The 24,962-nt window shown below is 46.1% G+C and overlaps 1 protein-coding gene across 2 annotated transcripts; it reads right to left on the minus strand.

The window, feature by feature from the left end:
* Positions 1–1,130: 1,130 nt before the first annotated feature.
* On the minus strand, positions 1,131–12,862 carry LOC105058951 (photosystem II stability/assembly factor HCF136, chloroplastic). Of its 2 annotated transcripts, XR_012137435.1 has the most exons (9): positions 12,423–12,862; positions 11,098–11,333; positions 9,358–9,488; positions 8,645–8,777; positions 6,838–6,960; positions 5,541–5,615; positions 3,821–3,934; positions 2,355–2,470; positions 1,344–1,422 (listed from the first exon to the last, which is right to left on the minus strand). XR_012137435.1 is itself a non-coding variant. In XM_010942037.4 (8 exons), the coding sequence occupies exons 1-8, from the start codon at positions 12,766–12,768 to the stop codon at positions 1,356–1,358; spliced, it is 1,227 nt and encodes a 408-aa protein (XP_010940339.3). In that variant the 5' UTR covers positions 12,769–12,859; the 3' UTR covers positions 1,131–1,355. The 2 variants fall into 2 exon arrangements, 1 of the variants encoding a protein (XP_010940339.3); XM_010942037.4 differs by lacking the exon at positions 3,821–3,934 and having other exon boundaries at positions 1,131–1,422; positions 12,423–12,859.
* Positions 12,863–24,962: the final 12,100 nt, after the last annotated feature.

Genomic DNA, 24,962 nt, shown 5'->3' on the forward strand with positions numbered 1-24,962 from the left:
CGCGTGCAGGGGAACTTAATTATCGAGGAAGAGCTTGGTAGCAGTGTCATAGTTCCACATTGGTTGATAAGAGGATGCCACGTTAAGCTGTGAGCATGATCTGATCCTCGGCCCAATAATTTATACTTTTTGGATCGTAAGTGTTTTGATCAAAGCCAATTTTTAAAACATGTCACAACCTTATCAATCGAGTGGATCCCTTGCTGCGATGCCAAGATCTCGTATGGTCCAAGCGAGGGATGGTCTCCCTTCTCAAGTAGGAGCCAGTCCATGACGAGGACGTCATAAGGTTTGGTAAGGGGGATTATCATAGTCCCACATCAACAATTAAGAGTTTTAATAAGTTTTGCAGCGAAATCTAGGACAGGCCAGGAGGTATCAGGAGCTCTGTAAGGCCCAAGTTCGTGTAGATAAAACATATTTCTTAAGAGTCATAGTAAAATTATCCACGTAATGAGACATGGAGCATACTGTGGCATAACCTGATAAACATATAACTTCTGCGAACATCTTAGTTATGTTTAATTAGACAGCTTTACATCATTCTTACTACAATGCCTCCTCTCCCTTGCTGTTTTGTACCTGCTGCTGTTGATTTTTGTGCCTTAAAAGAGGTTAGCTATGAAAGCGACTCTTGAAATCATGCAGATTGTTGAGCTCTAGAATACAAAGGTTCAGTTTTCATACCAGCTTGTTTACTTCTGATATGACCCTTGCAGGAAAAGGCTGATGCAGAAACCAAAGAAGCTGATGCAGCTAAAAAATCATGATCCTTTCTATCAAAATGCTGGGATCAACATAGTTATCATTCCTGGGCCATGTTGTCTATCATAGATGTTCGCTGCTGTTATGTGCAGCCCATTTTGCTGTACCCAGAAAATTTCAGGCCACAAAAAACACATGTGAATGAAAACGTGGTGCCCCATGACACCATTAGAATGACCTCTAATAATCTGGAGGTGTCTTCTGCTGGCAAATACAAATGGTGAGGTTTTGTGTAAGATCTAAATTATTTAAACAGAATTCTTTCCATTGGTAAATTACCTCATCTTACAAAATCATAGAAACGGTGGCAGCATCCCATGAAGATGAAACCGCTGTTTTTGGAGAAGAGTGGGGGAAAAAAAAAAGGCACCAATCTCACTGCATTTTTTTTTTTTCTTAATGTAGATTTATACATCTTTCTATATAGCTAATTTAAAAAGCAGTTGCAGTCGGTTGGAGCAAGGGTACAGATACTTGTTCAGCTCACAACGAGACTCTGAGTTAAAGGAATACATGATTACTGTAGATAACAATGTAAATTGAATATATATAGCTACACAAAACTGAGTTTTCTTTCAGAGCTCGTTGCATCAAGCAAGATATCGCAGCAAGACGCCATCATTCCCTAGTACAAAACCTTTGTTATCAGTGACAAATCTGCACACAAAGATGCATAAAGGAATAATGTGGTATGTTAGTGTGCATATCATAAACTCGATGACAATATTTAAGGTAACTGAAAATGTTTAAAATAAAAGCAATTGGATCATTCATGATGGGATATTTTAGCTTCTATATTTAGGTGCCATGTGGCATCAGTTTTATTTTTCTATCTTCAAACCAGCAAAATAAAAATTTTGTTTCCCTTATTTCTAATTTTTTAAAAATATATACATATTTGGTATAGTCAATATTTTGAAAAACAAATACAATGATAGCGGCGGAAGTGGTGGTAGCAACGGAAGCTATAGAGATGGTTGTGGGATAGGTGGTAGGGTTGGTAGTGGTACGGCGAAGATGACGATAGTGGCATGATGGAGGCAATAATAAGGTGGTGGTAGTAATAGTGATGGTGATTAGGGGACCAATGATATGGCAGAGATGATGATGGTAGTATGACGAAGGCAGTTGTTGGTGATAGTGGTGTTGACAAGGACAATGGTGGCAATGGGGACAATGGTGATGGTGGTAGTGGTGATGTCGAAGGTGGCAATGATGGTGAAAGTGGTGGTGGTGGTAAAAACATGAGTTTCTTGTTTTAGAACAAATTGAGAATAAAAAATATTTTATTTTTATTTTTTCAGAAACAATGAAAATAACTTTTGAAAAATAGAAAATAAAAACAATAGCACCACATATATATTGTTTCAATTTCTGTATTTTTTTCTAAAAAATAAAAAAAAAAAAGTAATACCAATGGATTTGTTTTTCCACTTCTTTTGTGGGTGAAGTAATATAACTATATGTGGTAAAATATCATTGTATACAGGAAAGACTACGTGAGAAGCATTCATCTGGCTGCAATACACATCAGAACAATAACAATTGCAGTTGGAAAATCATTAAAATAGAGATCAAAGAATCATTACTTTACTGAATATAGATTTGCTGCAATACTATCTGCAGTTTTATCACGTGTCCAGGTCTTTCCTCCGTTTATCGTTCTCAACAAGATGCCACTTCCTCCAGCCGCCCATGCTTCATCCTGCATCAAGATTTAAATCAACAGTGTTACATGATCTTGTCAGAATTGCTAACTAGATTTTATAAAATGTAGATAGCTGGTCCTGATTAATTAAATCATTTACAATGTTCATGTAATCTTACCAACCAAAGGCCTATATGCATCTCACTAATTCAATGAATCTTGCAGTGCAGCTAGATTGGGTTAGGCACCTCCAAACCTTCATGATGTGTACGTGACTTGCAAGTGGATAATTTCATTAACAGTGGTCCAGTTAGTGGTAGCCTTGGGCAAGCCCCAAATAAGAACTTTGGGGGTCAGGCATTGGTTGAATGTCACTTGACCCAAATGACCAGGTACAACCTTCTTGCAGCTCTAGTTCAACCAAAGGGAAAATGCACATCTTTTAGTGCATGATGACGATCGGAGGAAATTATGGCAATAAATTTTGCTTGGGATGGGAATTTTTTTAATATTTTCTTATTCCAGGCTTGATGTGTTTGATCAAGTATCACTCAGGGCAACTGCACACATACCCAGCATCAGAAACATATATGACTAATAAGGAAATGAAGATCTAAAGGCCTCGTACAAGAAGGTTGCTTTACTAGACTAGTTTTACAGCATGCATGTGATATAACAGCAGGTGGCAAGCTTTAGTTCAAAACCTGAATGCCAACGAAAAATTGGATCCACCCAAAAACAACTATGATGCAAACTGTATATGTGAAATTTGACAGATGCTTTCATGTAAGGCATGGTGCAACCTCCCACCATGGTCAGCCTAAGAAGACCTCTCTTTTTACTAAAACTTATAAAAATCCCAAGTGGGTGACTAACAATATTTACCATTCTACATATACAGGGATTTCCTTTATAGATCCTTCAACATCCATCAAAATCCCCGATCCCCCACACCCCACTGCCACCCCAAACACACAAATACACACATAAACATACACAGAAAAAAGAAAAGAAAAGAAAGAAACAGAAACAGAACCAAAAAGTCCAAAAGAAATAAAAACAAAAGCAAAAATCAGCTAGACAGACAAAATTCAAACAGAAAAGTAAAATATGAATGCCACAAAGATTTTTCTTTTTTAAAAAAGAACTTCAAGGTTGCGACCATACAAATCACACATGGAATCAAAACATAATATTGAGTAAATGAGATTTTGGATCCCTAGTGGGAATATAGAAAGTCAATTTTATTTTTTGTGGCATTTCAGTTCTGTCAAACAATGAAGATATCACCTGATTGCTAAATCTCATAAGGATATCCATTTTGAATTACTGGACAATGTTTAAAATTCATATTTATAGTTTAAATAAATGAAACATGAATATTTGCAAAAGAATAATTTAGCATACACATGCATCTTTAGGCTTTTCATGCTTTTCAAGTCACCACTATTGTTGATGTATAACAATAATGTTCATTTGAGAATAGTTCCGACAGTTGTGTCCAATGGTTCCCTTTCCTTCCTATAAACAAAAGGAGTTAATTAATTTATAATAAATAATATGCAAACAACTGTGAAAAATTACAAATTATGGCAGGAAAGAGGAAGCAGCGTCAACATACAAAAAATCCCCCAAAGGCATACTAGCCAAAAAGCCAACTGTCAATTATAAAATGCGAGCAAAATCAAATGGAGGCCAAAACTATATGCTTAACCAACAGATACATCCATGCCGCGGAGAAATTGAGTCATTCACAATCCAGGCAATTCAAAGTCATACTACATCTCAACAACTGACCCAAACAAATTTGATAGAGTATCATGGAGTAGCAGTATGATTTGAGGCATATGAGTGTGATACATGCAAGAAGTCAGATAGAGTAAACGTTCCTTGTGCCAAATGGAGCATGGAGATGCATGAACAACCCAGGCAGATTTCAGAGGACACTGGAGAAGTTAACAGCATCAGGTGCATTCTAGATGATGGGAAAATTGAAGGTAGCATAAATTCTTCTAGTCTTCTAGATTAACCTGGAGCTTGAATTAGCAATTAAATAAAAAATTGTGCAGTTGGTTTTAAAGCGTTTTTGGCCTCTGGGTAGTTGCTGCTTCACAACTAAGGACTGGGCTTCAGAATTATGATCACTCTGAATGGCAACAATCATATTGATTTTATATAAGATACATGCCACCTTGTTTACCATAGTCTCTCTCTCTCTCAGGATAAAAAAAACTTCTACCATAGTAGATTTTGACATCTACAAATAAACATGTCCATTCCACAAGTTGAAAAATTATGGATAGCATGTCCACTTATCATGTTATGACAGATTTAGTGGAAGCAGAAGAATAACAAGATCCATAACTCTTCAATGTACCAAGTGCCAATGCAACACTTTGAATAGGAAATGAGATCAAATTGAAACTCAGTCTAATAAAGCATACTATGATGGTATGCTTTTTGCCAAGAAAAATTTAAAGAAAACCAACACCAAAGTAGGGAAAAAGTTCATTGAAGAGCCATGTCAGATATATCACAAAATGTTTTGCTAAGTAACTCCAAAAAAAAAAAGGTTAAAAGAAGGAAAATCAAAAAAAAAAAAAAAATGTAGAACTAATGGAAGAAAAACGTATGAATATCTGCCTCTGATCAAATCCAGAAGCCTTCTTCTACTTGGAACTAAATAACTGAACAAGACTAATGAGCAAGAAAGTGGAACAGGTTACAGACAACTTAAGATTGTAAAATATATCATTAGAATACTGTATCTGCCTAGGGCTCTATTGAGGATTGAGTAACATTTGAACAGCCATGTTCATATATCCCAGGAAATTCCAAGACAAATTTGTTGAAACAATTTCCATAAACAAAGAAAGAAATTTCTGTTGTAACTGTCACAAGTCTCAATCTCCTGTGGCCACCAAGGAATGGCCTCCCCTGCACCTATGTGGTGATTGGCCTGCATGGTGGGTTTGATACCTTCGCCTCCCTCAGGTCCAACATGATTCCACCTATGAAATATTGCTCCTGATGCATTGCCAATCAATGCGTAGGCACAGGGAAGGCCACAGCATGACAGCCACTTTGAAATCAAGTTGAATTATTATTAGGGCTTTGAAAGAATTACCATTGAGCGGTAACCAACATCAAGAATACCAAATCCCCGACTCTGAACAGGAACTTCCTCAAATTCCTCTGTGATCTGAGATAAGCAATAACCACCACAATCAGATATTCATTCTTCATTTTAAACCATATAACTAAGCAAACAATATCATGCATGTAATTCTAACCATTATTCATTCCCTATGATTTTTTTAATATTTATTTCGAAGCATGCTAACAGAAGCATCAATTTATGTAAATATTGTAACAAAAAGGACTATGCAAATAAATCAGGATAACACATGATAATAGAAATGAAATTTTAAAAGCTCAACCAGTCCTTAATAGCTCACACCATTGGATCTTTCAGTTGTGGTGACACCAATAAAAGCTTATACAGTCAAGTTCAATGAGGTGGAAATTATGTGCCTCCATCACCAAATAGATTTTAAACAATATTCTGCATTGCATCCTTTTTACTGTGTTGTGTGCCTACAATCAGTACATTGATCCCTAGTAAATCTAATCCTTGGTTCTCTCTTTTTTCTTTCCTAGTAGTCAAGCCTTAGTTTTGCTTCCGGCGATGGTGAATTACCAAAAGACTTATAACTTTAACAAAAAAAATTGTGGCTCCACCCCTAGGTGGAAAGGAGGGTTTGTCCTCCCTTCTACAATGTGTCAAAATGCAATGGACCTCTCTGAAACATTAAGAGGTGGTTGCTGGATTGAAGAAAAGGTCCTATGGCACAGTAGGGTGATGAAATTTCAAGAGTTCTGTTATACTCTTCATGATGATATACTTGATGAATTACTAACTCATGTGGTTTACAAGGATGATAAATAGCATAGAATTGCAAATACATAAAACTAGATAGTTCCACAAATAATCTTTGTAATTTCAATAGAATAACTCAAATGTTCACAGAATAAGCAATAGTCACACAAATCAGACAGACATCCAATGCTATTAGACATGACATGCATTTGGCATCTCATGAAACTTTTGTGTCATAAGTTCAGAATCAGATAGTTGATAACTCTATGAGAACAAAATCATGAAAAGGTCATTGTTTCCTGCTATCATGGGCCAATAAAGAACAGTATATAATCATATAAATCATGAGTGTACAGATAAATATTAATATCTTTTGATAGTTGAAGAAAATGTCTGATATTCTCACCAAAATGTAATGGACAAACTTGTACCTGTAAGAAAGCCAATGAAAATTTTGACATACATCATGTAGCAAAAAGGAATGAGGTCATATTTTGACTTGTACTCTTGCATCAATGTAACAATAATTTATGAATGCAATTACCCCTGTGCCTTTACTGAGGTAGAGTCCACCACCACGCACTAGAAGCCAAAGGCCACCATCAGCCCTCCATCCCATATTTTGAATTCTCCGTGCAACTGCTCTGTTATGAGGTTGCCAGTAAGGCTGCGAATTTTACACAAAACAATCAACGAACAATCAAGATCATCTACTATCAATGAACAAATTAAATGCTGCCAGCACATAATAAAGGATACCCTCGATTTGTTAAGCAAGACTAGCAGGATACAGTAGCAACAGAGGCTACTACGATAATTGAAAAGAGATCCAACTATCCAAAAGCATTGATTCATTATAAATTCAATTGTTTAGAACTCGCTACACAATTTTTCCAATAATTATTTGATTCCATTATTTGGTGTCTAGAGTGTCAAAGGAGTGAAAATAGAGCATCAATCATTCGGATGGTCCATATCTACCATTAAAACAAAAGCTTTCTAGTAGTCCAAGTTGAGATCTGAACGTTAGGAAGAATTCAAAATTTATTGGAATCTTTTTTCTTGTCAAAGGCACTTTTCATGGACTGTTCTTCACATAATAGAAATGTGAGCAGTAAAAAGGATTTGTTCACTATTTCCTTTTAGAGTCCAACAGAGATCCAATCTTGGGTGACAAGTCTGTTGTAGAAGATTCTATGGACCTTGGAGTTGAATAGGTGGGTCACCAAAGGGAAGTCTGATGAATTGTTTAGGAGATTCACTTTAAGAATCCTAGATTAATTGGAAAACAACCTATGAAGAGGCAATGAAAAAGCCCCTTAGCCAGGCATTAGAAAAGCAACATTAGGTGCGCATGTGTGCGTCTCTATGTGTCTTCCCGCACGTCTCTATGTGTGTTTGTCCGCCCTCTTATTTTTCCCTCTTCCTTCCATCTTGTTCTTAATTCCTATTAAATCTTCTTTTCCCAACTATCTTCTCCTTTTTTTTTACTTAATTCTACTTGTACTTTTCTTATCTGCTAATTTTCTTCACTATGGATATCTGCAATTTTCATGTTCCTTGTTGTGCTGAGATCACATATCCTCATTACTAGGACTCTCAAGAGGTTTAATAATTGAATGCTATCTCACCAGATATAACATATTAAACATCAATTTAGATAAATTTTTTACAGAATTGAAATGCAGTGCTCGGGTTACTTTTAAATATCCAAACCAAATTTCAATCCAAATTGAAGTAAAATTATTATTTGGATGTCAAAAATCCTATTAGATTCACATTCAAGCCTCATAATCCCTACAAAGTAGCCAGACCCTGAGCCCACATTAACAGCCATGCTTGTCATGTTGACATATTCTAAATTTTATATAGGAACTTAGATGAGATATCTTAATTACTTTTAAATAATTAGAGGTTGTCATAATTTTGTTTCTCTTGTTAGTAGTCCTGTAGGAACAACATATAGTTTTTAACAAATCAAGCTTTGGTAAAGTGACCCACTCAGTTCGGGATGCATAACTCATTGTATAGATTTATGTTTAGGCATGCAAATGCCAGTTGAAAAGATGCTTTTCAGATCCCACTTTTTTAATATTTTAAATATGCTAAATTTTGTCCTTACGGTCCTAGAAAGGTAGATGGAGGTCTGGTGATTGAATTAGACTCTACTTCAAGCGATTTTAGGATAAATGTAAATGTTTTTTTTATTTATTTGCAGAAGTGATTGGACCAGATATGTTGATTTGGTTGCAATGAGATTTTTCTTTCTATACCCTCCAGAGAGAACAGGAACACACGTTAGCAAAAATTTTAACCAGGGGGATCTCAGAAGCAACATATGATAAGCACACCTGACCAGGCTCCCAGGTTAAGTAGAAGTTCCCACGACTTGAGACAGCGACATATCTGCCATCAGGAGAGCGGTTTACCGTACTAAAGGTGCCAGTGTAGTAGCTTGCACCACTAATGCCACTAGAAACTGTTCTGCATGACACATGATAGTATGTTAGTTTAACTGCATAAAAAAGACATACAAAACAACCTAAGAAAAGGTGCCTTTGTGGTAATCTCTATGTGACAAACACACCAAGGAGCATGTTTATGGTATTGGTTATTTATATACATAAGGGATAATGCAATATTAAAATGAACTTATAAAGATAGAAATTTTGGTTATGCAAGATGCAGATAAAAGATCGATCACCACATGAAAGGGGCTAGTAATCAGTCAGATATACAGATTACAGCAAATGACATGCTGGCCCAAAAACATAATGACATACGGTTGCAGAAGAAATGAAAACAAACAATACTGGGATCTTGTGATCTTTATCCATAGACGACAAAGCATATGGTCACCCAATGCATGCACTTTTAGAGCCCATATATTCCCAGCATTCACCAAAACCGCAACAATTCATATGACAAGATCACTATTTCTTAGCTGAAAAGGCAACAAAGCACAACCAACCAACGACGCTAACATACATTCACATTTTTTTCTGAATTAATACATACATTGGAGTAGATTAACATGACAAGAAACATCAAACAAGAAATATACCGGTTAAGAGTAGCTGATACAGTCTCTTGCACAGCAGCCTTCCAATTATACCCTCGATTTGATGTGACATATATTGCTCCTTCATCAGTGACCATCTCTGCACTCTTTTCACCAATTGCTTTGATGTAAACCTGCAGCGGCAGTAACATATATTTTAACCAAACTAAATCTTTTTTGGATGCTGTAATTAATCAAGAAATGATAGCCTGCTGGTCAAAGGATTGTATAACCCAGATTTTCCTGCAAAACTGTGGATGTTTCTTCCTGGCCCTTGAATTCAATTTCTGCAATTTCAGTCCAAGTTTCTCGGAGTTTTGGCCAAAAATGGCACAAAAATTGTGAAAATATATTAAATAATAAGATTGAAACAATATTAAAAAAACAAAATTACAGAACATATTTACATACACAGGCATTATTTTGGACAAATATATGCATATCACCTCGCTAGCTTTAGCCTGAGACTACGGAAAGTACACAGAAAAAGATAGATAAAATAAGAAAATTAACAGAAACATGTTTTTCTTTTTTTTTTTAATTTAATTTTTGACAGAAATTCATTACATGTTTTATTCACAACGTGACAATTTTAGAAATTCTTCATACATTTATATTATAAATTTAAAATAGTAGATGATTATTAAGAAAATATGGATAATTTTAAGAAATTACGGTGCCCCTATTTGTCTTATTCCAAAACATGTCAAGCACACATATAAATCACTGTTCACAATTGACTGTCCGCTAAATAGTCAGTTTCAGCTGGTGCTGATTGAAATTGAAAGAAACCATTCACTTTTGATCAGTTTCTGCAATTTTAGCAATTTCGCCAGTTTTGGCTAAAACCATATAGTGTCAGCCAAAATATCCAGATTAATGGATTTTATGATTGGAGTCATTTAAACAAATTATTTTTTGCTGAAACTTCAAACCTTGATTCCAATGATAGTGGTGGCTTCTTGTACATGACTAATTTTAGATCAACACTGAACTTACTATTTGTTGTGTAGATTGCCTCCATTTACTGGGGGCTGTGTTTTCAGTTGTCATCTAGTCTCAGATATTTATTTGTACTACCTGAAAGAACTCAATTTCCAGTAATCTTCATATATAATCAATTGAACTTTACTAGCAACCAATAATAGTTAGATAAAAATATTCCAGAGAAAAAGCAAACACATGAGCAGGGAAACATCAACATACCAAAACAGGCAAATGGAGGCAATAAAAAAGATTCACTTTTAAGATACTAAAGAACAAGATGTGCTTTTAAGAACATACCATGAGGTTTTTTTTGTTTCGATGACAAAAGTTGAAATGAAGTACTAAAGAACAATATTCACTTTTAAGATACTGAAGCTGATTATGCACAAACAAATAACTATGATGGAATAGATACTATCCAGCATGTAGTATATATCTTAATTATTATTATTATTATTATATGGAGATATGCATTATAAGCACAGGGCATGTGCATTTATCATATTTATGTGGTGAGAAGAGGGTCATATGTCATAGAATTTTGATGGTAGCCAGGCAGAAACTGAACATAACTTATCTCCCATAATGTTGATCTATAGAGGAGAGACCAACAGCCTAGTGCATCTATAGAAAGGAAAGCAACCACAAAAGCAGAAACAACAAATGTTTGCAGAAATTTCTCAGACATAAGCATTAGATAGCTGGAATGCAGAACACATGAGAAAATGCCCATGCTAATCACAAGGGTGCAGTTACCATATCTCCAGGAAGCTGTGCACTCAAAGGTATTCTTTCCCAGCTTTCTCCAGCATCTGATGTATATAACAAAATTGCAGGTTTTCCAACAATCCAACCTTCCTTCCCCTTGAAGCTTATGGAATTGAATCTGTAGTTAAAGTCATCTTCTTCTGCAGAAGGTATGGAGCGTGGGAACCAAATATTACCTCCATCTTTAGTCTCCAATATAGTTTGCCTTGTTCCCAATAGAAAACCTGAAGGAGATGGAGTAGACATTCTTAATTAAATTTCAAAGAACATACATACAAGCTTGGTTGGAAGAGCATGTGGGACAATAGTATGCCTGTAATATCACATTCTTCCTTAACACTACGAAACTAAACTAAAGGCTACGAACCATAAAGGTGATTAACATTGTACCAACTAAACCCACCAAAGCAAACAAACGAAGAATTAAATTTTGAAGAAGTTGAAGGGATAGAGGAAGCAAGAATATTGAGATGGCAACAGATCCAGTAATCCCAAGATTTTTGGAGTACTGTGATTCATCTATATATGGATTATAGTATCCCAAAAAACTTGAAAATAGCAGGATGGAGGACTTCTCTGGTCCTTATACCATCCTTCCTCCTCCTCAGATGCTTCACCGTATATTCCTACCCGTGCAAGGTACCATACGATGTGGCAACCAGGCATCCAAATGATCTCTAAAAGAACCTCTAGACATCGATACTTGAACTACAATTTTGCAGAAATATATGTAATGATGAACTTAGAAAAGTGGCTCAAGAATTGCAGAAGATTCATAAAAGCCTTGGCTGAAACAAACCAAAGGATGATATGTCGATGATAATAATTTGAATAAAACCTGATAAGGGAGTGTAAAATGGAAATTTGCTCTAAAATTGTCGACCAACCTAATTTGGCATTGAGAGACTTTATAATACAGTAACAAGAGCAAACACATTGTACGGATCAAAATATTGCACAACTAACATGACACGACGTAAGTACGAATATAAGAGCAAAGAAAAGTTTGCTTAGGTCAATGCATGGCAAACTTAAAAGAACAATTAAGGATGAGTATATTAAATAAAGAAGCTGGTATAGGACAATAAATTTTAGCAAATCATGTAAGACACCAACAAGAGTATATATGGATCTTAAATCTTTTCTCCATAAGAACAGGGAAAACCTAGACAGAGCTGAATTGATCAGGAAGCATGTAAAGAAACTCAATGTTTTTGAAAATAATATTCCTGACATGGAAAATAAATATACTAGAAAAAGCTTCTTAAAATTGATATAATCTGGAAACAGAGAGGTGTTGATCGGAGAGAGACCATGGCTCAAGTCGTCGGGGACGAAGGCGATGTCAAGAAGGACGACGCCGGGGTCAATGGGGAGGTAGACGCGTTCCCATTCGGAGACGGGGGGCTCGTCGGACCTCGCCGGCGGTGGCTGGAGGCCAACGAGTGGGGCAAGCAAGAGAGGGGCGGAGGTGGTCTCGGCTATGAACCGGCGGCGAGTCTTGAAGGAAGGAGAGGAGGGGGAGGGGGAGGGGGAGGGGGAGGGGAGAGAAGCGCGAGGGAGGCGAAGACGGTGGCTACGAAGGCTTATATTGGAAAAGGAGAAGAGGGAGTGTCTCAGGAGGACGGGGTTTGAATCGGTGATTTGGAGGCTCGCCATGGGAGGGAGGCTTCAGATTCTCTCTTCCACTCGGTTTCTTATTTATCTGGCTTCGCGGTCCTCACGAAAGCACCTCAGTCTCTTCAGTGGATAATACCGTTGAGGAGAGATAGAATGGTCCGACGGCAGGGATTTATAGCCAATTTCAATTCCATAAAAAAAATTTAAATAAATTATTAAAAAATTAAATTGATATTTATTATACATACATCCAATAATTTATAACATCTTAGCTAACATCTTATTTAATTAATAATATTAATAAAATCATATATCTCATATGAAAAATTAAAATTATTTTTAAATAAAAATAAAGATAAATATATTTTCTTATGTTCTTGAATAGCTATCATATATTATTGAAGATTATGTTTGATTATTTTCAAATTTTTTTTAATATGATATTTGAATTTCATTTATGATTAACGGTTTAACTAGCATTCTATTAAGTTATAAGTTAACTTTTTTTTTTTTTGAATGAGATGCGTTGACCATCTATGTATTTATTAAGTGTGAGGATGTTATTTATAAAAGATCAAATGTGGCTCTTTTGTAAGACAAGGTTCCTAGAAATGATCCTGGAGAACATGAGATTTTTGGAAAAGATGAATGGTTATAGGTTAAAATGTTAGATAAAATAAATCTCAGGGGCAAGCATAAGTTTTCAAACTATTTAATAATATAATTGATCTCTAAATTTAGAAAAAAATTTATAGTTTAGTCAATAAAATTTTATTAATTATTATTCATAAATAAAAAATATAGTTTTATAAAAATAAAATTTTATTTAATTTTTTTATCATTATAATAGAAAATTACAATCCAATATGCTGTAAATTTATGTTTTAGTTATCTTGTATGTCAAGAAAGATGGGAGAAATATTATTAATATTTTTAACAATTTTTTATATTTTTTATTTATTAGTATTGTTTAATAAAATATTAGTATCTCTTTTCTTTGCTACGAGATTATGTTTATAAAAGTTTATCAATTTATCTTGTCTACACTTTCCAAACAGGTCTCAAATGGTCAAACCTGTTGCGGCCAATCGCCTCGTCGTCCGATCGCCGGGGAGCGTGCACCTGCAAAAGGAAGTCCGCACTGACCGGAGGCGGCTCCGGCGGGGACCCTCCGACGGTCAAGTCAGAGAGGTGACTGGGCAACAGTAAAATGCAGACAGAGAGCTCTGAGAGGGAGAAAGAGAGAGGAGCGAGCCTGCGTATGTGGGAGAGACGGGCGGATCGACCCTTTGCACTGTTGCCTTCCCCGGTATATATAGTGGAGCACGGTATGGCGCCGTCATTAATGGCGCGGACAAGTGAGGAACTGTCAACTCACTGTAGGCTGTCAGAGCCGCCGTGAAAACATCATGTCGCCGTGTAGCCGTCTAATCACCAGGGTTGACCCGGCTCTCGGCGGGACAATACCCCTAGGTAACTGTGCCGCGTGTCCGTGTCAGAGCTGACAACGTCTGGCGGCCGTACGGCGGTTGGTGGAGTCGGCCGACCCAAGGTCGGTGGCCAACAGAGTGGCGTCGGGCTCCTCCGTCGGTCGGCGAGCTTCAAGTGGGTCGGCGACCGGACCTCTGGGTTCAGTCGGTCGGGAATAGACCGTGGAATGGCCGTGGTTAGCCGCTGATGGCGTCCGTTGGCCTGCCGCCCGACTTACGATCGGCCAGTCAGAGTCGTTCGTCGGGCCGTCGGTTAGTCGGTCGGGCCGCTAGCCGGTCGGGCCCTCCGATAGTCGGTCGGTCGGTCGGTCGGGGCCCCGAGGTCGGGCCCTCCGATAGTCGGTCGGTCGGTCGGTGGGTATCCCCCAACAGTTGCCCCCCTCCACTCCTAAGTCGGGTGGAGAGCTGGCCGGTGCCTTCATTCGGGTAGCAAGACCGGACGACTGGGAGTGGATTTGTCGCATGTGCAGATCCGACCGTACCGCCGGCTGATCCGTTGTCTGACACCTCACGAACCCCGAGAGATCCGAACGTCTAGTCGATGCCAGAAGTCGCGCCGGCGTCCGGTGCCGGACGCCGCGTCTTGTCGTCGCCAGCCGTCACGTCGGTGTCAGAAGATCGGGTGCCGGACGATACGGCATCAGTCGATCGGATTATTCGGCGCCGATCGTGGGTGAGGCGTCCCATCGGGAACGCGGACCGGCGCGGGCGGCCGACTGCGGAGCCAACCCCCGCGCGCCGCGTGTCAAGGTGGTTGGCCGGCGCCCGCTCCGGCATTTAATGCGGGCGGTGCGGGCGTCCCGGGGCGAAGCGCGCCGAATCTTTAGCCAATCGGCGGGCGCCACGCGTCGCACATCTGGAGGACTTTGGTCGGCGCGGGAGCATCTTGGCCGTCGGTCGGCCCTATATATATAGGACCTCCCGGACCCTGACCCACATTTGCCATTTGCTGGGGAAACTCTGTCCGGGCGATTTCTCGGTCGTCGCGGGCAGAGCTCTTCTCTACCTCCGGAGGGTCCATCGGGTTCGTGGTCCTCCTTCCCCTTCTTGCTTTCTTCTCTTCTTTCTCTTCTTTCGGTTCCTGCACAATGACCAGGAAACCGACTCAGGGAGCTCGGTCGGGGAACCCGACCGACGACACCCGATCGGCTCCGGAAGATGAGGCCTCCTCGCTTTCGGGGCCGAACGTCGATCAGCTTCGGGAGCACTATCGCATCCCGGAGCAGTTTCGGCTCTATGCTCCAGGGGCCGACGGTCGGGTCAACAACCCTCCGCCCGGCGACCTGGCGCTGTATGTTGAGGACCTTCGTGCGGGTCTTCGACTTCCGATTCCGGAGTTCGTCCGGAATCTGCTTGATTACTACGGACTCTGTCCGGCGCAACTGGCGCCGAACTCTATCCGGCTAATCATTTCTTTCGCGCTGTTGTGTCAGCTCTTGCCGACCAACCCTCGCGTTTCCCTCTTCCGGGCCTTCTTTGTGCTCCGACCCCACCCTAAAGCCCGAGGGTGGTGGCTCTTCAATCCCCGGAAGGGTCTTGCTTTCATAACCGGTCTTCCATCGTCCATTCATGGATGGAAGAACCAGTTTTTCTTTGTTTCCTCTTCCTCCTCTTGGGGCTTTCCTTCTCGCTGGGGTGTACCCCGAACTGAGGCCAACGACAACAGTCGGGTCGACGTGGACGACCGGGAGGACTTCCACCGACTCAAAGATATGTCGGTCCCGAAGCAGAGGGAGCTTGTTACCGAGCAAGCTCTCTATGATGCTGGCCTGAGTCTGGTCCCCCGAATAGGTATCGTCCGATTCCCCAGCTTTTTCTTTTTATTCGGCTTTAGGGTAGTTCTGGTCCGGCCTCTGACATTGGTAGGTTTTGCAGGGACACCGCCGAGGATGAGGCCGACCGACGCCGAAATTCGTCATTTTGCCGCCGCGAGGAAGAGGCCAGCGTCGGGGGCTGGCCCTTCTCGTCCTTCCAAGAGACCAGCTCCAGTTCAGCCGACCGTGGAAACGTCGGCGACCGAGGGGTCGGAGCCAATCATAGCCCTTGCGGCTCCGACCGTCCGAGTCGAGGAGAGGCCGACCGAGGAAGTGGCCGAAGGGGTGTCGGCGGTTTCGCCGCCGCGGGTGGAGCCGGATGTCGTTCGGGAAGCCGAACATCGTCCGGAGGCGTCCGCTGGCGCAACGGGGGGCGCCGGGTCGAACTCCAGCGTCCCATCGCTGCCAGCCCCGTTGGTCGGGGCAGCCGATCGGGGGAAAGCCCCGATGGAGCCCTCGGAGGAGGAGAGATCAATGCCCCCCAGCGCATACTACCCTGAGGGTGCGTCGGCCTTGGCCGACCACAACCTTGCGAGGAGGTTGTGCCAGGGGATCCTCCTCCCTACCGACGTTCAGTCGTTGCGGTCTCGGCAAGTGACCGAAATGTTGTCGCGGTTCTACCCGTCGATGGTGGAGGTAAGCTTCGCGTCACCTTTAGAAGAATTTTCGTTTGCCACATAATTCTGACAAGGCTTCTTTCTGTCGGCAGTTGATCTTCACCATGTCCGAGCTGGAGGCCGGATACCGAAGGTTCGGCGACGTTCGGGCAGCCTTCAAGGAAAGGTCGGCAGCGGCCGAGGCCGAGAGAGGGAGACTGGTCGACCAACTGCAGGAGTCGGTCGATCGGGAGGCCAAGTTGACGGACGAGGTCTCCCGGCTCATGGCCGAACTAAAGTCGGCCAAGAAGGAGGCCAAGCACAAAGGTCGGGTCGTGCGTCGTCTTCGGCGCGAACGGGACGGTGCCACCTCCGAACTCCAAGGGGAGCGCGAGCAACTTTGGGCCAGCCTGGGGAAGCTCGCGGAAACCGAAGAGGACTTGTCCATCGCCCAAATCGACGCCGAAATTGCCAGGGCTGAGGCGGAGTTGGCGAGGGAGGAGCTGGCCCATACTGAGGACGAAGTACGGTCGGCGAGGGAGTCGGCCGATCGTGCGGTTGAAGACTTCCGGGCCTCCGACCGGTACAAGGAGGAGATGCTCGAGTCGGGCTTCGCCTCCTACCGGGTCGGGTTTGAGGACGGTCGGGATGCCGTCCATGCCTTGTACCCGGAGGTGGACGTCAGCCGAGTCGCGCCGCTACTCGCCGAAGAGGAGGGAACCGAAGAGGAGGCCGACCATCTGTCGGGAGGCGTCATCCCATTGGAGGAAGCCGTCCCAGAGCCGGAGCCGACCGGAGGTCCTTCGCCGACTGAAGGACATCCTTCTGCCGTCGACCCAGCGCCGCTCATGGTCGAGACGCCGATCCTTCCCGATCCTCCGTCGGCCGAAGAGATTATCCAGGACGAATGATCGGTCCAGCCGATTGTCCTCCTTTTATTTCTTCTTGAAAATACATGTAATCGGCTTCGGCCCGACTTTGTAACTTCTTTTAATCAATGAATGAAATTGTCTTCTCTTTTCCTTCTTGTTTGTAATGTTTCTTATCGCTGTAATGTCGAACCCTAGTCACCAACTTAGAGAAGTCGTCAACTCGGGTAAGTCGGTAAGACCTAAACGGCTTGCACAGTTCCGAAGTAGCTTGTATCCCGACTTTAGGTCGGTTTCCAATAATTGTAGTCGCCACTCGGGCGCGTCTGTTAAGCCGGGAGCCGACCGAACCTGGCAAAGGTTCGGCGGCCGGACCTCCGTAGACGCACTTAGTCGGCCATCATCCGGCGCAGTGTCGGGGGCAGGATAGTAAGTCGGGTCCCCATGCTCTTGCGTCGGGTTTCGTGTCTTTCGACAGACGGTGGCAAGCCGAGTGTCGTTCAGCCGGCCGTAGGTCGGTCGGCGAGTAGTGGGTGCGACTGAGGTCGCATCATGTGATAGACGGTGGTAAGCCGAATATCCCTCGACCGGCCGTAGCCTGGTCGGAAGTCGCGGCAATAGCCGCGTGGGCTTTTAGCCTTTCTTCGGTCGGGGCCCGATCGGCTAGGCGGCCGATGGATTCTGCCCGAAAATTCGGCCGTAGAAGGAGTATAAACTTCCGTCATCGCGGATGCATCGGTCCGTGTAAGCGGTCGATGTGTCGTCGGTGCCAGATCCGCGTCGATGCGTCGGGGCTGAGCGTTGATCGGTAGTCAAAGAGTTAGAACTCCGATTTTTCGAACTGAACTTGTATTCCAACGATTGAATTACAGAATTCACTGGTAATACAGCTTCAAGTTGTCGGCGTTCCAAGTTCGGGGAATGGGCTTCCCCTCAAGGGTCTCCAGCCGGTAAGCCCTCGGCCCGAAGGTGTCAGCAACCTTGTAGGGCCCTTCCCAGTTGGGAGCCAACTTCCCTTGGTCCAAGGGCTTCGACACCTCCGCTTTCCTCAAGACTAGGTCGCCAGGTTTAAAGATCTTTGGTCTGACCTTGGCGTTGTAGTACCGGGCAACCCTCTGTCGGTAGGAGGCCATTCGAATTTGAGCCTCATCTCGCAGTTCGGGGAGAAGATCTAGGTCGGCTCTCCGGCTTTCGGAGTTGTCCGGCTCGCGGTACTGCTCGACCCTCGAAGATGGCAGGCCAATCTCGAGCGGGATCATGGCTTCTGTCCCGTAGGCCATACTGAACGGCGACTCTCCGGTTGGGACGCGGGGGGTCGTTCGGTAAGCCCACAGGACGGAGCCCAGCTCGTCGACCCAGAGGCCTTTGGCTTCGTTCAGTCGGGTCTTGAGTCCATGGAGCAGGGTTCGGTTCGTCACCTCAACCTCGCCGTTGGATTGTGGGTGCCCGACTGAAGTTAGCCGATGACGGATGTGGAACCTGGCACAGAAGTCCTTGAAGTCTTGGTTGTCGAATTGCCGTCCGTTGTCGGTGATGATGGTGTGCGGCAATCCGAACCTGAAGATGATGGACTTTTGGACAAAGTCCTCCATCTTCCGCTCGGTGATCTGCGCCAAGGGCTCGGCCTCGACCCACTTCGTGAAGTAGTCGATGGCGACAACGATGAACTTCCTTTGGCCCGACGTCGGTGGGAAGGGGCCGAGAATATCGACTCCCCACTGAGCGAAGGGCCATGGAGCGACAATGGGAGCGATTTGGCTGGCCGGTTGGCGTTGAATATTGGCATACTTCTGGCATGGCTCACACCTTCGGACCAACTCTGCCGCATCCTTCCTCATGGTCGGCCAGTAGTAGCCCTGTCACAAGACCTTGAAGGCTAAGGACTTGCCCCCCAAGTGATTCCCACAAATTCCTTCGTGAACCTCTCGGAGGGCGTAGTCAGCGTCGGTCGGTCCCAAGCACCTGAGCAGAGGGAGGGAGAACGACCTCTTGTAGAGTCGGCCGTCCATGATCACATATTGCGACGCCGACCATCGGAGTCGCTTGGCCTCCGCGGGATCTTCGGGACTGGTCCCGTCGGACAAGTACCGGACGATCGGGTCCATCCAACTTGGTTCGGACGTTAGCTGCTGCATTTCTTCGACCCGATCAATGCTCGGCTGTTGGAGATTTTCGACGAACGTCTGACCCAAAGAATCATAGGCCGACGTTGCCAATCTGGAGAGAGCATCGGCACGGGCGTTCTCCATCCTGGGGATGTGGGAGATCTCGAAATACTCGAGGCGGGCCACGAGATCCTTTACCTTCTGAAGATACTTGATCATGGTCGGATCTCGCGCCTCGAAGTCGCCCTTGACCTGCCCCACGATCAGCTGAGAGTCGGAGAATGCCCGAAGGCTGTCGACGCCCAATTCCTTCGCCATCCTCAAGCCCGCGAGGAGTGCCTCGTATTCGGCTTGATTGTTGGAGGCCTTGAAGTCGAACCGGAGGGCGTATTCGGTGACTACCCCATCCGAATTCGTGAGCAGGAGCCCGGCCCCGCTTCCCTGAGCGTTGGAGGCTCCGTCGATGTGAAGTACCCAGGTGGAGATCGGGTCCGGCTTAGAGACCGAATCTCGTCCCGGGCCTTCAGCTCCCGACCTCTGGTCGGTCGTCGGGCATTCGGCGATGAAGTCGGCCAAGACCTGAGCCTTCAAGGCAGGCCTCGGTCGGTACTGAATGTCGAACTCGCTAAGCTTCATTGCCCACTTAGCGAGCCGTCCGGATGTGTCGGGTCGGCGCAGTACGGCCCTCAGGGGCTGGTTGGTGAGTACCTCGATGGCGTGGGCCTGGAAGTATGGTCGGAGCCGTTGCGCGGATACGGTCAGGACGAAGACCATCCTTTCCGTCTCCGAGTATCTGGCTTCGGCGCCGTGGAGCACTTTGCTGATGTAGTAGATGGGCTGATGGGTTCGGCACTCGTTTTCCCGAACGAGCACCGAACTGATCGCCTCAGAAGATGTGGCCAAGTAGAGATACAAGGTCTCCCCGATCTGCGGCTTTACGAGCAGCGGCGGGGAAGCCAAGTACCTCTTCAGGTCTTCAAAGGCCTGTTCGCATTCATCCGACCAAGAGAAACCGTTCGCCTGGCGCAGGGTTTTGAAGAACGGGAGGCACCTTTCAGCTGATCGGGAAATGAATCGGCTAAGAGCGACGATTCTCCCGTTCAGTTGTTGGACCTCCTTCTTGGTGTTCGGATGACGCATGTCGAGGATCGCCTTTATCTTCTCAGGGTTTGCCTCGATCCCTCTCTGAGAAACGAGGAATCCGAGGAACTTCCCCGAGGTCACCCCGAAGGCGCATTTGGTCGGGTTGAGCTTCATTCGGTGTCGCCGAAGGGTGCGGAAGGTCTCCTCGAGATCCTGAACATGGTCCGGGATCCGCGTGCTCTTTACCAGCATGTCGTCCACGTATACCTCCATGTTACGCCCGATCTGGTCTTTGAAGACCTTGTTGACGAGTCGCTGGTAGGTGGCGCCGGCGTTCTTCAATCCAAAGGGCATCACCCGATAGCAGTAGAGGCCCTTGGGGGTCACGAACGCGGTGTGCTCCTCATCTTCAGGCGCCATCCGGATCTGATTGTACCCGGCGAAGGCGTCCATGAAGCTGAGCAGTCGAAATCCGGACGTCGCATCCACCAGCTGGTCGATCTTCGGGAGTGGAAAGCTATCCTTCGGGCATGCTCGGTTGAGGTCGGTATAATCGATGCAGATCCTCCATTTCCCGTTGGCTTTCTTGACCATGACGACATTGGCGAGCCAATCGGGATACGTGGATTCCCGAATGAAGCCCGCCTCGAGCAGTTTGTCCACTTCTTCGTCAATGGCCTTCTGCCTCTCTGGGGCGAAGGACCTTTTCTTCTGCCTCACCGGCTTCATTGTCGGGTCGATGTTGAGTCGGTGAGTCATTGTTTCCGGAGGGATGCCCGACATATCTGCTGCCGACCATGCGAATACGTCGGCGTTGGCCGTCAGCAGCTCCGTCAGTCGGTGGCGTTCGGCGTCGGGCAATTGAGACCCGATCCAAACTTTTCTGTCGGGATTTTCTCCCACCGGGATCGCCTCGAGCCGCTCGGCCGGCGAACCCCGCTCTTCCTCCTCCCGTTGATCCATTTGTCAATTGTCAGGGGACCCTTTGTCTCGTCGCTTTGGGCGGAGATTTGAAAGCATCGTCGGGCGAGCTGTTGATCTCCGCGCATCTCCCCGACTCCGTTTTTAGTCGGGAATCGAACAAGGAGATGGTACGTCGAGACGATCGCCCCGAAGGCGTTCAGTCCGGGTCGCCCGAGTATGGCGTTGTAGGCCGAAGGAACTTGGATGACCGCGAAAATGAGGGAGGCCGTTCTTTGCCGTGGTTCGGTACCGACCGTCACGGGCAGGGTGATTTCTCCTTCTGTCGTGACGGTGTCTCCGGCAAAGCCGATCAAGGGCGTGGAAACCCTACTGAGTCGATCAGTCGGTAGTCGCATTCAGGGAGAAGGTCGAGTAAAACAAAACATTTGTCGAACTTCCATTATCAACAAAAATTCGTTTTACATCATAATTGGCTATTGTCGCCGACACAACAACAGCGTCGTCGTGGGGAGTCGGATGCCCTGAACGTCGTCTTCCGAGAAGGTAATCACGTCGTCCGGGCGCGGCTTTTTCGTCGGCTCTCCTCCTGCAGACGTCCCCGGGCCCAGCCGCTTGGAGATCATGTTGATGACTCCAGCCGTCGGCTGGTTAGTCGGTGCCTCTTCAGTCGGCTGGGGGCGTCGATCGGCAGTCGGTCGGGTCGGCGGACCCTTTCGAAACTTGCCGAGATACCCTCGGCGGATGAGATTTTCGATCTCATCCTTCAACTGGATGCATCGCTCGGTGTCGTGGCCGTGGCTCCGATAGAACCGGCAGTACTTCCGATGGTCGAGGCCCTTTGCCTTCAGAGGCGGAGGCCATCGCAGGTATTCTTTCCCTTCGATCTCCATCAAGATCTGCGCACGGGGAGCGGAGAGAGGAGTGTAGGAGTCATACCTGGGACGCACCGACCTCGGAGTCTGTCGGCGGGGTGATTTTTGGATTTGTCGGGGTGGAGAAAGCCGACTACCGGCCGGGGGCCTGCTGGTTCGGCGGGCTCCCGACCTTTTCTTCGCTTCTCCTTCGGACCCCTGGGCTCGACCAGGCGTCGGTCGGACGCTCCTTCGTCCGCGCGCATATACTTGTATGCGCGCTCCAGTAGCTCGGCGTATGTTCGGGGGAGGGTCTTGTCCAGAGAATAAGTAAATCGGGACGACCTCAGGCCCCGCTTCATGGCTGAAACTGCCATGTCTTCGTTGAGGTCCCGGACCTCGAGCGTGGCCGCGTTGAATCGCGCCACGAAGTGCCGGAGCGCCTCGTTTTCCCCCTGCTTGAGGGAGAAAAGGCTATCCGACGTTCGCGGCGGCTTTCGGCTAGTGCTGAAATGGGCCACGAACGAGTGCTCGAGCTGCGCGAAGGAATGGATACTGCCCGATCGAAGACCGGAGTACCAAGCCCTGGCAGCCTTGCGAAGTGTGGCGGGGAAGCCGATGCAAAACAGAGCGTCGGTTGCCCCTTGAATCGTCATGAGAGCTTTGTAGCTCTCGAGATGGTCGACTGGGTCGGCGAGCCGTCGTATGGCTCTACGTTCGGCATTTTGAACCGACTGGGAATCGGCTCATCGAGGACCAGTCGAGAGAGAGGCTGGGCGGTCTGGAAGTCGACGTCGTTCGAAGACTTCTGGCCGTCCATTTGCAGTTGGGCGAGCCGGCGGTCGATCTCCTCGAACCGTCGCTCGTAGTCGTCCGCTCGTCGATGCTGGGAGACCCCAGGAGTGGAGCCTCCGGAAGACTCTGAAGGAGAGGCCGACGGTGTGCGCGGCCGCTTTTCCTTCCTCGCCCGTTCCAACGGGGAAGGAGAGGGCCGCTGGGACCGTCGGTCGTCGCGCCGAGGTCGACCCTCCTCCTCCCCGTGGGAGCGCTGTTGGAGTGCTCGCCTGGAGGCGGCAGGGGTCGGCGCGACCGTCGGCGGCTGCTCTTGGAAGGCATAGGTCGGGCCGTCGGTTGTTGCTGGAGGCTTTTGACTGCGTCGGTCAGTACGGTCATCTGCCGTACAATGGCCGCAATCTGCGCCTCCGTAGTCACTGCAGGGTGCGGAGAGCTAGGCTCCGCCGCCGGTGATGGTGGAGAGGCCTCTTCCCGGCGGGAAGAATGCCTTGCCGACCCAGTGATTCTCGATCGTTGAGCTCTTGTCTTTGTCATGCTGTCCCCTTCCTGGGCGCCAATCTGTTGCGGCCAATCGCCTCGTCGTCCGATCGTCGGGGAGCGTGCACCTGCAAAAGGAAGTCCGCACTGACCGGAGGCGGCTCCGGCGGGGACCCTCCGACGGTCAAGTCAGAGAGGTGACTGGGCAACAGTAAAATGCAGACAGAGAGCTCTGAGAGGGAGAAAGAGAGAGGAGCGAGCCTGCGTATGTGGGAGAGACGGGCGGATCGACCCTTTGCACTGTTGCCTTCCCCGGTATATATAGTGGAGCACGGTATGGCGCCGTCATTAATGGCGCGGACAAGTGAGGAACTGTCAACTCACTGTAGGCTGTCAGAGCCGCCGTGAAAACATCATGTCGCCGTGTAGCCGTCTAATCACCAGGGTTGACCCGGCTCTCGGCGGGACAATACCCCTAGGTAACTGTGCCGCGTGTCCGTGTCAGAGCTGACAACGTCTGGCGGCCGTACGGCGGTTGGTGGAGTCGGCCGACCCAAGGTCGGTGGCCAACAGAGTGGCGTCGGGCTCCTCCGTCGGTCGGCGAGCTTCAAGTGGGTCGGCGACCGGACCTCTGGGTTCAGTCGGTCGGGAATAGACCGTGGAATGGCCGTGGTTAGCCGCTGATGGCGTCCGTTGGCCTGCCGCCCGACTTACGATCGGCCAGTCAGAGTCGTTCGTCGGGCCGTCGGTTAGTCGGTCGGGCCGCTAGCCGGTCGGGCCCTCCGATAGTCGGTCGGTCGGTCGGTCGGGGCCCCGAGGTCGGGCCCTCCGATAGTCGGTCAGTCGGTCGGTGGGTATCCCCCAACAAAACCAATCCAAAATGGAAAGAAATTAATATTAATCTAAAATTCACACCTCGGCCATGCTAATATCATCCGGATGTAGGTGACCATGCGATCGTCCATGGCCCTGGAAGCACTTCCCCTCACAGCTCCGCATGAGTTGGAAAACTTGCTATTAAATATATATCCTCACGCATCTTGTTGGACATTCAATGTGGGACCATATAAATGAACAACTTAATACCCAGTATCACATCGAAACCAACTGACACAACACTATGAAGTTGCAGCAGCTAGATTTGGCAATTACATCCGGTTCAAATGGATCCCAATTCGATCTAATTCTAATGGGTTGGCTTGGTTAATATATTGATCGAATTTTGATCC

This window comes from Elaeis guineensis, chromosome 16 (assembly GCF_000442705.2).
Source record: "Elaeis guineensis isolate ETL-2024a chromosome 16, EG11, whole genome shotgun sequence".
Classification (NCBI taxonomy): Eukaryota; Viridiplantae; Streptophyta; class Magnoliopsida; order Arecales; family Arecaceae; genus Elaeis; species Elaeis guineensis.

What these genes read in the sequence shown, in the direction of transcription:
- LOC105058951 (XM_010942037.4), bottom strand. Translation starts at nt 12,768, where the DNA reads ATGGCGAGCCTCCAAATCACCGATTCAAACCCCGTCCTCCTGAGACAC. An exon ending in TAACCTGGGAGCCTGGTCAG is followed by an intron (nt 6,961 to 8,644) that starts GTGTGCTTATCA and finishes TAAAATTCGCAG; the next exon opens with CCTTACTGGCAACCTCATAA. An exon ending in GCAAATCTATATTCAGTAAA is followed by an intron (nt 1,423 to 2,354) that starts GTAATGATTCTT and finishes CTTTGTGTGCAG; the next exon opens with ATTTGTCACTGATAACAAAG.